We start from the raw sequence: 16076 nt of genomic DNA on the forward strand, positions 1-16076 counted from the left end.
CCCAGCTATTAAAATAAAAGATCTTAAGGAAAACAGACTTTCCCCACAGCAGAGAACCCGATGGTTAAAAATAAAAAAGGAAGTAGAAAAGACTTATAGAGAATTCCCTGACTTTTCTAGTGGTCATTAATTTATCTGGTTTTAGAAAATTGATTAGAAAGTAAGTAAGAGTGACTGCAGTTAGTTGTAATTACCTCCCAAATGCCAGTTCCTCCCTTGAAAGTAACTTTCAAGATAACAGGCACGAGCTTGTTCGTATCCCTTCTGCTGGTGCTGGTGCGGTGCAGTATTTAATACTCGTACACACTTTCTAATTTGGACCTTAGTACATAAGTGATGTTTCTGTAATTTAAAATGTTTTCAGTTTCTGTGTATGTGTGTGTGCCTGGCTGTGTGTTCATATAGCATGTGCGTATGGGTAGCTGTGGAGGCCAGAAGAGGGCGTCACATCCCTTGGAACTAGAGTAGCAGGTGGCTGCTCACGGTGCGATGTGGGTGCTGGGAACCTCCTACCCCCTCCCCAGGTCCTCTGTCAGAGCAGTAAGTGCTTTTAAACATTGCGCCATTTTTCCAGATCCCATTTGTAAAATTTAAAAATACTAATTTACCCCTGGGAACCATTGTGAAATGGCTGTGTGTCAGAGATTTGTCTCTCAGAGAAATCTGAAATAAGAGGGAGAAACAGTAAAGATACTCTATTAGTAAAGGTATGTTTATATATATACAGATACATATATATGTATATATAAATGCACATATATATGCATATATGATGTAGGTATGATATGTATTAAAAGAGGGATTTACTAAGTTAGCTCACATGATTCTGGTTGGGTGCCTCAATGTTGGCAAGCTACACACTGGAGAGGTTGAAAACTTCCTGGCTGTTCAGTCTGTGAGGTTGGATGCCTCAGCACCCCAAGTCTGTCAGTGAAGGCCAGGAGGATTCTGGAAGCCTCTCTCCTGAGTCCACATTGACACTGAAAGCTGAAGAGGCTGGGCTCCCTTGTTAGGAAATGGTGGCTATCAGAGGGTGAAGGTGAACAGGCAAAAATCAGAAGCGTTCCCTTGAACTTCCTTATGTCTGGGCTGTGGCTGAAGGAGCTGCTGACTCGGGGGGGGGGGATTTTCTTTCCTTCTTCAGTTAATCCTTCCACAAAATCCCTTTACAGACTAGCTCAAAGATGTATGGCCCAGTTGATTGCAAACCCTGTAAAGTTGACGTTCAAAGCTAACTGTCACAGATACAAAGGGCATAATCCCACAAGGAGCTGCAGACAGAGATGATTAGGAACAGCCTGTCATGTAAGTGAAAAATTTCACCGCAAAAATGTACTTATGAACTTAAAGGCTTGAATTGCAACCTGATTATAGCTGAAGAAGACGGGTAAGTATGAAATATGTCTTTAGAAAATAGCAGGGAGACAAGACACAAGATACCACAACTACACATTTTATTATGCCTAAATACATAATAGAGTGACAGAAAATAGGAACAGCACTAAGAAGTGCAGGCTGCGTCTGGGCTGTGTGTTGTGGTGGGCTGGAGTATTTGTATACCACATTAGACGTGTGAGCACGTGGCCCGGGAGGGCTGCGACAGGACTTGGAGTGTGCCATGTTTTGCAAATTGTGTGAAAGTGATTTTTAACTGTTTAGGACTTCAGCTGAATAAGGTGTGTGTGTGTGTGGATTCAAGTTAAGTGTGTAATAGAATATATGAGCTTCAGACCGTTGGTACTGGAGAAACACAAAAACAAAAGTACGTCAACACCAACAGTGAGGCATTTAGTAGACATACAGTAGCCAAGAAGGGGGAAGCTATAAGAGACAGAAATGACCTAACTGTTGAGTGTCAAAAAGTCAAAATGTAGTCACATAAGAGAAAGGGTAAAAGCAACAAAGACTTGGGTATTACGGCCCATGCCTCAAATCCTGTTTGAGATGCTGAGGAAGGGGTTTCGTGAGGCCAGTCTGGGCTGCACGGATAGGCAGTGTCTTAAAAAAGTTTTTAAAGGAAATAAGCAAAGCATCCATTTGAAGACATTCTAAAAGGACATGAGAATAGTCACCTGCAAAAAGGAAGAAGTGCTGTGGTGAGATGGGAATTAATGATGTAGAAATGAAGAGCCTGATGAATGATCGTAGACTACACCAAAGACCTAGTGACATGGACCTTCTTCTGGGAAAGAAAGGAAAACAAAATGGAGATAGTTTTGGAAAGGAAAAGATAGTCACAAACTGAGAGCTAGCAGGAATTTAAAGGATCATTAAGAGAGCACTTTGAACAGCTTCAGGGAAATTGGTTTGGAAATATCTCATGTCTAAACACCACATAAGGACCTCTAGAAAATTAAAACCTGCAGAACTGATGGGAACTAACAGAAATTCAAAGTCAGATTCACTCCTGGAGGAACTGCAGAAACCAGGAAAGCAAAACTGACCATTGCTGGGACATGGGTGTGGGAAAGCAGCAGAGAGGAAAAGTGGGGCACACATGATCTGATGGGGGGGATGGGAAAAGATGGGGTTCTAGTTAGGGGCAAGGGAGACAGATACAAAAGAGGAGGGAGGCAGTAACAGTAAGGATGTCTGGAAAAGTCCTAAAGGACCACATTGTTAACTGTCTCCTTACAAATCTATAACACGTAAGTCTGCGGGTACATATACATACATAAATATATACCTGCATACATACGTGCTACACACTTAGATACACGGACACTGACACACACACACACACACACACACACACACACACACATAGACACACACAGCTGAAATGAAAATTTCTCATCTGTCCTGACAGTGCTCTCTGCAAGAGTCAAAAATTACCTAACAGAATCCTCATAAGACCTGCCCAAGAGACTCCCTGCAGGTCACGGGCTGTTGTCCTGGGCTGCCCCCTAGAAATGGAGGTCAGTTCCTGTTGCTGCAGATACCACGCCCTTCAGAAGCAGGGCCAAGAGGCCTCTCAGCTAACCCGAACATGTCTTCCCTTCGGGCTGTCTTTCATGGTACCAGAAGGGCCATGCAAGCTTCCAAAGGAGGGAGGAAATCAGTTGTCCTACCCACTACAATGCCTACGAACGAAAACAACCAGATGGTTCAGTAACACTAAGGGTGCGATAGTGGCACACACACCTTGCCCTGCAGTAACCAATGCTTTCTAACTGTAGTTTAGGCCCACTCATCCAGGGGGAAGGAATGCATTGTGCTGGCTAACTCCCTAAGACTTATGGAGTCCTGGATCTGGGAGGAGAACCATTTACTAAACCAGCATGATTCCCAACTACCGATAAAATAGGTGTGCTATAATCACAGATAAGGACCAAATATATCTGGGCACAGGATCTTTTCTGAGACTGACATTCAACCAAGGACCATGTATGGATATAACCTAGAACCTCCACTCAGATGTAGCCTGTGGTAGCTCAGTAACCAACTGGTTTCCCAAAGTGAGGGGAACAGGGACTATTTCTAACAGGAACTCAATGACTGGCTCTTTGGTCTCTCCACCCCCGAAGGGAGGAGCAGTCCTGTTAGGCCACAGAGGAGGGCTTTGCAGCCAGTCCTGAAGATACCTGATAAAACAGGATCAGATGAATGGGGAGGAGGTCCCCCCTATCAGTGGACTTGGAAAGGGGCATGGTGGAGATGAGGGAGGGAGGGAGGGACACGGCTGGGATACAGAGTTAATAAAATGTAACTGATAAAAAAAAATAAAAAATAAAAAATAAAAAAAATATTAAAAAAAATAATCACAGATAAGTTACCCATCATTGAGGAAACATCTCTCGCAACAGAGAGAACCATTCCAGAAACACACAACCAATCAAGAGTGCAGAGACGTGGAACCCAGCCCCAAAGGATACATCTGCAAAACCCTCTCACAGCCAAGGCTCAGGGAACACTGCGGAAGAGGGACTGGAAAGGTTTTAGGAGCCGGTGGCTCAGAGAGTTTGCTGTGAGACTTAGTAATGTCAGAAGCTGCACCCATAAACTCTTACCAGCATGCCTGCCTGAACATGATTTGAGCAAGGATAGCAGCGCTAGACATGCCCGAAGCAGATGGGGCAAACCCAGTGAGGACGCAGTCAGGACGCAGTCCCACACAAGAATTACAGACCTGAGGAATGCTGAGGGAGAGGGAGAAGAACGCATCAGCTGGGCGTCCAATACCAGATGGGCAGCCCTGAAAATATACACACAGGTAACATTGTATAGACCAAGCAGGTTATATTTAAATATATATATATATATATATACATATTTAAAAATATGTATGTATAGACGTACAAATGTATAAAACAGTGAATGAGAAAAGAAGCCATGATTTTGAAAGAGAAAAATGGGAACGGTTTGTAGGGAGGAAGGGAGGGAGAAGGGGCAAGTGATATAATTATAATCTCAAAAATAAAAGAAGGAAAAAAAATCCTACAAAAATACCATGTAAAACATGGAGAAGAACATAAAATAAATCTTCCCAAGCCAGAAAAAAACAAATAGATAAACCACCATGCTGCTTCCTGGGTATGTTCGGCCAAGATTATTCCGGAAGATAGAATAGTAAGGCCCTCTTGTTCTATATGACTTGGTGTAACCTCAGAACAAGATGACACCCAGTCTGACAAAGGGAAATGGTGGGTCTGTTTTAAGTCATTAAAAACACAAAATATTAGGAGCGTCAACAAAGAGACCAGCAGCCAACTACATGTGCTGTGTGCTCTGGCAAAGCTAAGAGCACCACCTGAGGTGGTGGCCCTCTGAGAGTGGAGTCCAAGTGATGATTGCAGGTCCTCGCTGGAGACGGCTGTTCTCGAGGGGGGAGGTGTGACCCCAGGTTCTTCCCCTCGAGCTGAGGGATTTCACTCCGCCGCGTGCTTCAGTGCCGTGTGCCTCCGTCCAGAACACAGGCTCAGAGCAACAGGCCCAGTCATGAGCTGCAGCGTTGACAGCATGAGCCCAAAGAAGACTTCTTAATAATATTTATGAATTAGGTATCTTAGGTGTTTTGTTGCAGGAATGAAAAGTTAACACATGCTGTAACTGATCACAGGAAAAGGGTACAATTATTACATGTTATTGCTTTGGAGCATACAGGAAAGTAGAAGTTGATAAAATAAGGGTTTCTTTTTTTTAATGAAAAATGGTGTTAGTGAATAAGAAGGAGGAACAGAAGGAAACTTCTAAATAGATGCTGACTAAAATCCGAATAATTAGAAGTACTAGAGAAAATGGAAATGATTGCTTTGAAAATCAGATGTTTATTATTTTTGGTACCTGTGACCAAAACACCTGGGAAGCAGTGTAAGAGAAGAAAGGTTTATTTTTGGCTCACAGTTTAGAGGGCTGCAACAGTTGGACTGTGCATGTGGAAAGAATTGGGGACAGGGGTGTGTGGGGCCAGGCTGTCCATGCAGCAGACAGGAGTTAGAGAAGGAACAGTGCAGCCCTTACCAGGGAAGAAGCGCTCATGGGCAGGCTCATGGCTTACTTCCTCCACCTGTGGTCCCCGTGCCACTCACCAGCTTTCAGCAAGGCTCCTGTTATCACTTCGCCAGGGAGTCCTCCACCGCCTGGGTCAGTTGTACTAGCCCCTGGGCGTGCCTTCACAGGTGCAAACACTGGTGTGCAAGAGGGTGGTGCACAAAGGCTGCCAAGAAGGAAGCGGAACTGCCAAAATTCATGGGCTTGTGCCTGTTCCTGAGGACAGTCTTTAGGTTCATTCAGTAGCGAGCTGAGCAAGGGGCTGACGGCAGGGTCTGTGTACAGAATCAGTTGTATAGCTAGGTATCTGCAGCCAATAGAAAATGAAAATTTAAAACAGAACAGAACAGAGCCCCAAACCATCCTATTTATAGTAGCTGTAGAAAGTGCAAGTATAACTGTGATAGAGAATATTAAACATCTGCACACAGGGAATTGTGAGACTCCATTGAAGCCCAAGTGCATAGAGGGTAGGAAGCCTCGCCATAAAACTGCCTCTCTATTATTTATTAATTATTATTATAATAGTAACTGTGGCTTCAGGGTGCACATGCCAACAAGGCTCAGCTGGGGGCCGGTGGTCAGCTGCTATTTATTACAACGTTGAACTACTAAAGACTTCATACTGCTCGCACAGGTGGAGACAGGGGACAAGGGGCAGAGGTGCTTCTGGTTACAGACCTGCAGGTGACACCAGACAAAAGCACAGCTAAGGGGGGAGGGGGGTGTGCTTTGAAATCAGTTCGTCTGTGTGGAAAAGAACGAGACCGAAGCTACAGCTGTGAAGGACAGCACGTGAGGATGTGTGTGGTTCTAGGTTCAAACCTCAGCACTCCCACTGCAGGAAGAAAAAGAGAGTAGATTCGGGTGTGCGCATCATGAGGGCCACATCAGCTCCCTGCTCTGTCTCCCTCTGCCTTGTTCACTTGAGACCGGGATACTCACTGAACCGTGCGGTGAGACTGTTGGTCAGCAAGCCCCAGGGATCTGCTCTCTGCACCCTTCCAGCCTGGGTTACAGGCACGTGGGCAGCTATCCCTAGTTTTTCACATGGGTACTCGGCACTTGAACTCAGGTCCTATGTAGGCATGGCAGTACGTGCACCACCACTGAGCTGTCTCTCAGGCCTCTGTCAGAATGTTTTAGCACCAGAAACCTGTACAAAAATGCAGAAATAATCTAGGTATCCACTGACAGTGAAATGACTGTTCGGCTTTTCTGTAGAGTGAATTATTAAGCAGTCTCTAAGATGGGAGATGAGAGCTTTGAAATGTGATGTTGAAGTTCAGAAAATGGCTTAATACTTCATACTACTTACATATTGACAGCTGAGCAAAATGGGACAGTGTATGGCTGACACATCTGTGGTCTTATAAAGATATTGTTTTAAAAGAAGGGCTAAAGATTTCCGCTGAGACCTGAGGACCAGGAATCAGCCTTGCACACCTGGAGGTGTGGAACACTTAGGACAGGAGTGACATTGTGCCACACTCAGAGACCAGTGCCTTGCTCAGCCGTCATCAGAGAAGCTTCTTCCGAAGCCAGTAGGAGCTTCAGAAACCTCCAGGCAGATATGATACAGCATGTGCGAGACCTTGGAACACTCAGCTCTAAATAGGATGTTGCCATCAAATCTTTCCCCTACAGGGCTCAGGGAGGCCTGCAAAAGAGGAGGCAGAAAGAGCGTAAGAGCCAGAGGGATGGAGGACACCCGGAGAACAAGATTCTCTAAATCAACATGATAAAACTCTTGTGGACTCAGAGAGACTGGGGCAGCCTGCACAGGCCTGCATGCATCTGCACCAGGTCCTCTGAATATATATTATGCTTCTAGTTTAGTGTTTTTAAAGGAGCCTTGAATGTGCAAATGAGTGGGTCTCTGACTCTTGTGACTTCCATTGGGCTCTTTTCCTTCTGTTTGTTTGTATTGTCCAATTTTGATGTTAGTTTTTGTTCCATCTTACCATAAATGCTCAGGAAAACAAACAAAACATGGATGAGGAAGTCCCTAGAAGGGGACCTCACTGCTGTTGTATAGCTAAATTGTCAGAATGCCAACTTCTTTCTAAGTATTTGTGGGGTTTTTTTTGTTTATTTGTTTTTTGTTTATTTGTTTGTTTGAGACAGGGTTTCTCTGTATAGCCCTGTCTGTCCTAGACTCACACTGTAGACCAGGATGGCCTGGAACTCACAGAGATCCTCCTGCCTCTGCCTCTCCAAGTGCTGGGATTACAGGCATGTGCCACTAGGCCCAACTTAAATATCTGTGTTTATACCCGTAGATAATTTGCTCTCGGCCATCATCAAAGATGTTTCTTTTGTGATGGGTGGTCATGAATAGATACGTGAGGTACTGAGAATAAGTTGTGGCTTGGGGAACATCACCACAGAATGGACAGAAAGAGAGTACAGAACAAGGAGATTGGAAAGAGGGCTATGCAATGTTGTGTGCTGGCCGTGTCCCAGCCAATGCAGCCCTGGCCTCACAGAAGCTGTGGCTGCTTAAAAGTGGCCTGCACACGACGGGGCCCTTCAGTCTCCAGTCATAGATGGGGGAGGGGGTCCTTGGGGTCCCAAGCTTCCCAGCCCTGGTTGAGTTCCCTGGCTCACAAAACAAAAAGATGAATGAGGACACACTTGGGGATCCACAGACTCCTCCGGGCTGTTTCTTGGAACTGAAAGGTCAAATCAGGCTGTCCTCCAGAGAGGGTTCTGATGATGGTCACTGTTTTCTCTGGGTTGACTTTGCGCTGGTGCTAAAAGGTGCCGAGGTCAGCACACAGGTCAAAGCTGGGACACCGAACCGTATTAGCTCTCACACCAGGAAGCGCCCACATAAAAACCAAACCCCCATTTCAGTAGTGTGTTGCTGAAGCCGTGGCCATTTCCAGTTTCATTTCATCTTAGTTAAGTGTTTGTTGTTTTATTCAGTCAGTTAATATAGAAGAAATGAAAATGCATTTTTTTAAAGTGGGGAATCCAATTATTCTAGAAGACTGAAAGGTATATTTGTAAATATCCGGCTGTTTCAGAGTGAAGTAGGCTAGTTACTTCTAGATTGTGTAAGTCAAGTTGATTTTTCCTTGTTGTTGACTCACTGAAAGGTTTCCAGGTATTTCTTAGCTACAGTAGTTCTGGGTACTGAGGGAGTTCCTTCTATTCTATAGAAGAAATTTCAGTTTCACCCAGCAAAGTAAAGTTGATGATTTGATGCATTTTAATTATTAACTTCAGTCTAAAACCTGTCTTAGTACTTTCATTTCTAAGGGTTTTGAAACCGTGTAGGAATTTCTCATTTGCATAGAGGTACTGCAGACAGCTTAACCATGGCTGAGATCATGGTACTCGTCAGCACTTTCTTATAGAAAGCTTTTCTTGTGGGTGTCACCGTCCCCTTCTTTGTGCCTCGGCCGTGCTTATGAACACAACTGTTCCCACACTCTGCGATTCAGAAGTCGAAGGACAAAGGCATGATAAGGGTCTCTGTTGTGACTTGAAAACTGATTATAAATTAGATGAACTATTCTCTTCAATGCTTAAAGAAATGCAATGGCTCAGGTGTCCCACTTGGCACCTGAGGAAAAGTCCTTGACAGCACGTATACAGCCCTGGGTCCAGTCCCTGACACTGAGAAAAGAAAAAAAGCATCAATGGCAGGCACAAGGGCCCAGAGAATGACACGCGTGAGCAGAATGGGCGTGATAACTCTTGAGAACTCTCAAATAAACTTTTTTATTTATAAATAAAGTTATTTTCCTTTCACGATAATTCTGCAATAAATAAATTAACTGCTGCTCTGGTGGAAGCCATAGTTAATTTGTATTAAATTGCAAACCTACCCTTTTAATCCTCCAATATTTAGAAATTATGGGTAACTGCAAACTTCTTTAATCTTATGGTTTAATATTTTTTGTTTATTATTAGATATTGCTAGCAGGGTAAATTGTGCTGCTGTATTGTTAGCAGTGTTAAGAAAAGCACGTGTTTTGGATTTATTATTTACGGCTTCCCCATGGTTGTTCTAAAAGCAACAATATGTGTACCCATAGTTTCTTAGTATTGACAACTATTTTTAATGCATTTCTAAATTTAAAAGAAAGTACAGCGAAAGTGGACTTCGTTTCAGAACTGAAGGATAAATTGCATACCATTGTGTGCTTCAGCTTGCATGGTAGCCGCTTTGTAGCAGTCTGGTCAGGGTGGGTGTGGGCTCACTCTCCTGAAATTTAGACCAGGCATGGGTAGAAGATTGTGACACACACAGACATTTCTGATTTGCTGTTGTTACAAAGTGAGTCACACAGTCACAAATTCTTCTCCTTATGGAAAGGAGAGACCTGTACCTCTTCTGCAATATGGTAGGAAGCAAAGTTTCTGCTATAAGAATTTGTAACCACAGACCAGCTGCCAGGTGGTCCATGTCTTAGGGTTTGATTTTTTTAGTCTGCCCGATCTGGTAGTTTTATACTGTGAAAGCAGCAGAGTCAGTAGATGAGATTACAGGGGGGCTCCTACCAACCTTGGAAACCTTTGTACAAAACCCCATAAAAGGCCCAGCTTCGAAGAAGTAAGTGAACATGGAGACAGTTACTCAGAGTGTTGAGAGATAATGAAGTTGGTTTCCCATGGCATCTAAATGCCTAGTCCGTATCAGAGAATGAAGCCCTGGCACCAAGCGTTAACACAAAAACAGAATAATTGTTGGCTCAACCAATCAGCATAGAGTCCAGCCAAAAGTTTTATTTATTTAAAATTTTATTTTTATTTGTACTTATTATTTACGCACAGGATCTCTCTTTTGTAATTTTTATTTTATTTTTATTAATTACAGTTTATTCACTTTGTATCCCAGCTGTAGCCCCCTTTCCCCCAACCCCTCCCAATCCCACTCTCCCTCCCTCCTCTTCTCCTATGCCCCTCCTCCAGTCCTCCTCCCCTTCCGTCTGACCCTAGTCTATCAGGTCTCATCAGGACTGGCTTCATTGTCTTCTTCTGTGGCCTGGTAAGGTTGTTTCCCCCCTAAGGTGGAATGATCAAAGAGCCAGCTACTGAGTTCATGTCAGAGACAGTCCCTGTTCCTATTACTGGGGTACCCTCTTGGACACTGAGCTGTTATGGGCTATGTTTGTTACAGAGGTTCTGTGTTATCTCCATGCATGGTCCTTGGTTGGAGTATCAGTCTCACAAAAGACTCCTGTGGTTCTGTTGCTCTCCTTGTGGAACTCCTGTCCTCTCCAAATCTTTCTATTTTCCCCTTCTTTTATAAGATTCCCTGCACTCCGCCCAAAGTTTGGCTGTGAGTCTTAGCATATGTTTTGGTACCCTGCTGGGCAGAGTGTTTCAGAGGCCCTTTGTGGTAAGCTCCTGTCCTGTTCCCTGTTTTCTCCCTCTTCCGATGTCTGTCCCCTTTGCCTTTCAGAATGAAGATTGAGCATCTTACCCCAGGGTCCACCTTCTTGATTAGCTACCATGTTTGTAGCAGCTTTATTTTTAATAGCCAGAAGCTGGAAACAACCCAGATGTCCCTCGGTTGAGGAATGGATACAGAAATTGTGGAAATGGTACATTTACACAATGGAATATTACTCAGCAATTAAAAAGAAGGAAGTCATAAAATTTGCAGGCAAATAATGGGATCTGGAAAAGATTATCCTGAGTGAGGTATCCCAGAAACAGAAAGACACAGATGGTATATACTTAAAAGTGGATATTATACATATAATATAGATAATCTCACTGAAATCTGTACACCTAAGGATTTCTCTTTGATGCTTGGGCTTGTCGTTTATACTCTGGGGCCTTGGCAAACCTCCTGAGTAAGCCCCATCTGGGGTACAGGCAGTTTCCACTGTGCCCAGCTGTATTTCGTTGAAATCAACAACAATAACTTATTTTTAAACTCTGTGTGTTTGTGTGCATGTGAGTGCAGGTGGCCCTGGAAGCCAGCAGGGACAAGTTTCCCTGGAGCTAGCATTAGTACAGGAGGTGAGCTGATACAGCGTGGGTGCCGGGAGTCAAACTAGGTACCCTGCAAGAGCAGTGGGTGCTCTTACCCACTGAACACTCCCTTGAGCCCCTGGACTGTGACTTTTAGATAATATTAAAATCAGTGGGAAAAGCTTAAGTGGTTCTCCCCTCCCCCCGTGCTGTGGTTAATGCCTGATAAAAGCCACTAAAGGGGAAAAGGTTGTATTTTGTATATCAAACTAACATCTGTTTGATCGTGATACCATGTGCAGCTGTTCCATTTTCTTTGTGTTTTTCTTTTAACTAACTTTATTTTTTTTTTAACTGGGATTACATTATGTAGCCCAAGATAGCCCTAAACTTGGGATCCTTTTGTCTTGGTCTCTGTCCTATGGAAATTACAGGACTCTGCCACCATACTCCATACTTCCTTTTCTTTAGGATCAAACTCATTTCAGAAACGAAACATATACTAGCTACTTTTATCTTTGCTGTGACAAAAATACTGACAGAAAGCGATTTAAGGACAGACGGGTTAATCGTGGCAGACAGCTCACGGCTTGAGGGTACAGTCCGCTGTTGGGGAGAGCGCATGGCGGTGGGAGCATCAGTCGGCTCTCACATTGCACCCACAGCACAGAAGCAGAGAGAGCTGGACCCTGGTGCACAGCTCATTACTCCTTTCCAGTCAGTGTGCGGCACAAGTCCACCGAGTAAATGCTGCCTTTGGAGGGGTCTCCCCCACCCCTTAGTCAGCCTACCTCAGAAGCTCCCTCACAGACATTCCCAAAGCTTTGCCGATTTGTTAGGTGACTTCAGATCCCGTCAAGTTGACAGTGTGTTCCACTATACAAATTTGAGTTGTGTGTGTGTTGGACACGACTGAGCAGCCTACCACTAGGTGATTGTTTAAAAAATAGATTTAGCTTTCAGCATGCCTCAGTTTTGTTTCAAATCACAATTTCATGGCTTCCTAAAAAGTATTTAATTTCTTACATTTTTTATAATTAGTGATAAATATTTAAGCTTAAAGGCTCCAAGATATTAAAGGGGAAAAAACAAACAAACAAACAATCAAACAAAAACAACAAAAACTCTGCTCATTCTGGTAATGCCATAACTGTCACAGCCTTTCCCGGATGTCCTGCCTTCTACACCAGGTTGCCAAAAGTAATAGAACTTGCTCTCAGCAGGAGCGTCTGGCTAATCAAAAGAAAATCTCTCTTGCAGACTCTTGCAAGGGGCTGACTAGCTGTGAATATGACTGACAGGCTGGTGAGACACTGTCTTTCAAGCACAGTAGACGATAGTTTAACCATAAGAATAGGCTAAAGTGAGTTCTCAAGGAGGGGACATAAATTCAGATGGTCACTTCACATATTAGTCAAAGAAGGTGTCACTATACCACAATGCGTGGTTGGGAGATGCCTGCTGTGGGTGCTGGGATTTGAACTTGAGGCCCCTGCAAGAGCATCATGCACTCTTAACTGCTGAGCCATATCTCTAGCCAAATATTTTTAAAGAAACTCATTTTGCCTCATACTGTTTGTAAATACATTCTTGCTTACGTTTATTAGGTCATGGTGATGAAAGGGGTTATTTTTACTTTTTAATATTATTTATTTGTTTTAGTGTAGTGAGTTTTGGTTTCTTTAAAAATCCAGTTATGTGAATATGTTTTCGTTTTTATCCCAGGTGTGGATAAGAGGCGGCTTTACAGTACGGGATTATAATTTGCCTCATGCACTTGCAGGGCCATGATCTTTGCTAGCTGCAGATAATTTAATTCTGGGGACTCCCGAGAGGGTATACATGGGAGAGCACCCAGAGGCCCTGTGGTAGCTGTTGCTCCCTCCTGCTGTGGCTTTTGCTGTTGTGTTTGCTATTGCTAGGTTGCTGGACTGCTGAACTGCTGTGTATTATGACCAAGATTTGGCTTGCCTCAAGGAACTCTGTACCCCCAATCAGCAGGAAGTAGCCTATAGAGGGCTGTGTCCCCTGTCCCCTGTCCCCTCTTCCCTTCTCTCTCTCCTACCTAGCGTTGGGGGTTGAAAGGGATTAGGGTGGAGTAAGGGTTGGAACCCAATAAAATAGCTAAACAAATATGACAACATTTTGCAGTATGGGGCCTGATGTTACTTAACCTGATAGTAACGATGTCTGCAGTCAGAAATCCCTTAATTTCTTTCAGATTTGAATTTGGGAAGTGACAATGGGGTGGGGTGGGGTGGGGTGGGGAGGAGAGTGGAGTGGATAACAAAGCAAGCAGTTGGAACAGCATCCTGGGTAGGGTGCATGTGCCTGGCTTCAGCAGCTCCCAGAGCCTGCCAGCTCTTTGCAGACCAGCCTAACAAAACGTGGGTGCTACTTACTGCTCCGCTTTGTTCATAGCTGATGTTTTCGTGTTGTTTAGTTCTATTTGTTGTTCTATTGTTGTTTTGTGAGATCATAAGGTACACGGGATACCTGAAGTCTTGAGGCAGTGTAGCTTATGAGCAGTGCGCTCTGTAGCTTATGAACAGTGCGCTCTGTTCAGGAGGAGAAACAGAGGTTTGGTGTTCTTATGTGTTCTGTTTGAATGTGCTTTTGCCGTTTGATCCTTGCTCACAATTGATGGGTTGTAGACACATCTCTACCATCTTAACATGTGACTTTAAACTGATTGAGAGAGCTGATTCTGCTCACAGTAGTGAAAGTGTTGAAGTACCCACCCTGCTTTGCTGGCAGGTGAGCTCATACTGCTGTCTGTTTTTTTCCAGATTCATGAAAAGCTGCACTACTACGAGAAGCACAGTCCCGCGCCCATTCTCCACGGAGCAGCGACGCTGGCTGATGATGTAAGTGTGCCTCTCTGGGTTTGCAGGATGTGGCACCCACGGACCTGGCCCAAGGGGGACCTACCCCGTTGCAGACAGATGTGTGTGATCCTCTGAGTGAAAACCAGAAGAACTTGCAAATGTTTCCCAAATCCCTGTCATCACCAAGCTCCTGCTGCTGCTGCGTGGATTTCTAGCCACTTTTTTTTTTTTTCTAACATTGTGCGTAGAGCTACCCTGGTATTTCCTTGGTGATTATGTAATACAAACTGTAGGCTTCAAATTCTATGCAGAGAAGAACTATCTGGCTTCAGTGTTCTGTGAAAGTCACACAAGGGGAATGCTTTGGAGAAATAAAGACAAATGAGATAGTTACGTTGCTGACAGTACAAAAAATGACAGCTACTGGGATAGGAATTGGGCATATTAAACCCATAAAAGGCAGGATTGTTTTCAAAATGGATTATGGAGTATAGTAATGATTTATGGATATTAGACCATTCCAAATTACCTTCATAACCAAAAAATAAATTTTAGAAGCATTTGGCATTGATGGAGTAGTTAATTTCCTGTCGCTATAATTTTATTTTAAGCCTAGGAAAGGGGAACTCACTCCTGGTTCCCACTGGTAACTCTGGGACTCAGATGAATTGAGAACACACCTGGACAAGCTGTCAGGGTGTGGAGCTGGACAGCAGTGTGCTGCTGTGTGCTGGTGACTGCTACAGCCTATTTGCCACTTTTCCCATGTGCTCTTGTTGCCATAAAGCAAAACATAGCTCAGTGCTGTAGAGTGTCAGGGCCCCGAATGAAAACAGAAGGTCGACCATCTTCCAAAGTTGACTTTGTGTCCTTGTATGTAACTAACGCCCCTGAGGCTGACCTGGAGCTATGCGCTGCTCAGCTCGCAGGCGCGTATGTCCCTTTGTGTTCTCTGCAGACAGGCATGTGTTGCAACACATGGCCCACCAAGATGTGTACCTGCAGCCAGGACCCCGAACCCACTTTAAGAGGCAAATAAAGAAAAGTGTAAAGATAGTCCTACAAGTTGCTGCAGTTGCGACTTGAAAGAGCCTTAAAAACCAGTACCTAGACACGGAGCAGGGGGAGGTTTTGGAAGCACTTGTGTGCACACTAATGTGTCCCTCCCAGGCAAATGATAGCAATTCCTTTTAAAGATTTAGTTTTTACTATTTTTTTTTTTTTAATTTGTGTGTGCATGTGCTTGTGTGTGCCCGTGGGGACCGGAAGAGGATGACGGATCCCCTGGGGGTGGAGTTATCAGCAGTAGTGTGCTGCCTGATGTGGGCGCTGGGGACCAAACTCAGGTCTTCCGGAAAAGCAACTTTTAACTGCTGAGCCATCTCTCCAGCCTGCACTTTTGCTCTTGATTGACAGGCATGTGCCATATGGATTCAAGGTCCAGAAGTTCCTGAACAAACACAGATTAGAATCTGCTAGTGATGATAATCCCTGTTGTTTAATTCCCCAGAGTAGAGTGTTGAAATGTTAAAATGCGTGTATGCAGTGAGTAATGAGCTCTTTGTGTAGGTTAAAAGTTATGTAAAAGATTTGTATCTTTATAAAATGAAAGCAATTTTATAGTGTAATTGATGAATCTATCTATTTCCTCCAATTTTTGCTGTCTGTGTATATTATAACTCTTCAGAAAGTTCCTCTTGTGTAGATAAGAATCACCTTGTCCTGCCAGAATGGTAGGACTAATGGGGTGTTTTAAGAAGAAATATTAAATACATATTCTAATAATATATCATATATTTCATAATTCTAATCCTTTATTTT

The 16076-nt window shown here is 43.9% G+C and overlaps 1 protein-coding gene across 2 annotated transcripts in view; it reads left to right on the plus strand.

Moving 5' to 3' along the window:
* The window catches only part of Mpp7 (MAGUK p55 scaffold protein 7), a 179733-nt gene that overhangs the window by 95212 nt on the left and 68445 nt on the right, over positions 1-16076 (plus strand). For both annotated transcript variants that reach the window (XM_060380624.1, XM_060380625.1), the window contains exon 4: positions 14217-14294. In XM_060380624.1, coding sequence (XP_060236607.1) covers positions 14217-14294 — 78 coding nt within the window. The remainder of the gene's footprint in view (positions 1-14216; positions 14295-16076) is intronic.

This window comes from Meriones unguiculatus, chromosome 3 (assembly GCF_030254825.1).
Source record: "Meriones unguiculatus strain TT.TT164.6M chromosome 3, Bangor_MerUng_6.1, whole genome shotgun sequence".
NCBI classification, from domain to species: Eukaryota; Metazoa; Chordata; class Mammalia; order Rodentia; family Muridae; genus Meriones; species Meriones unguiculatus.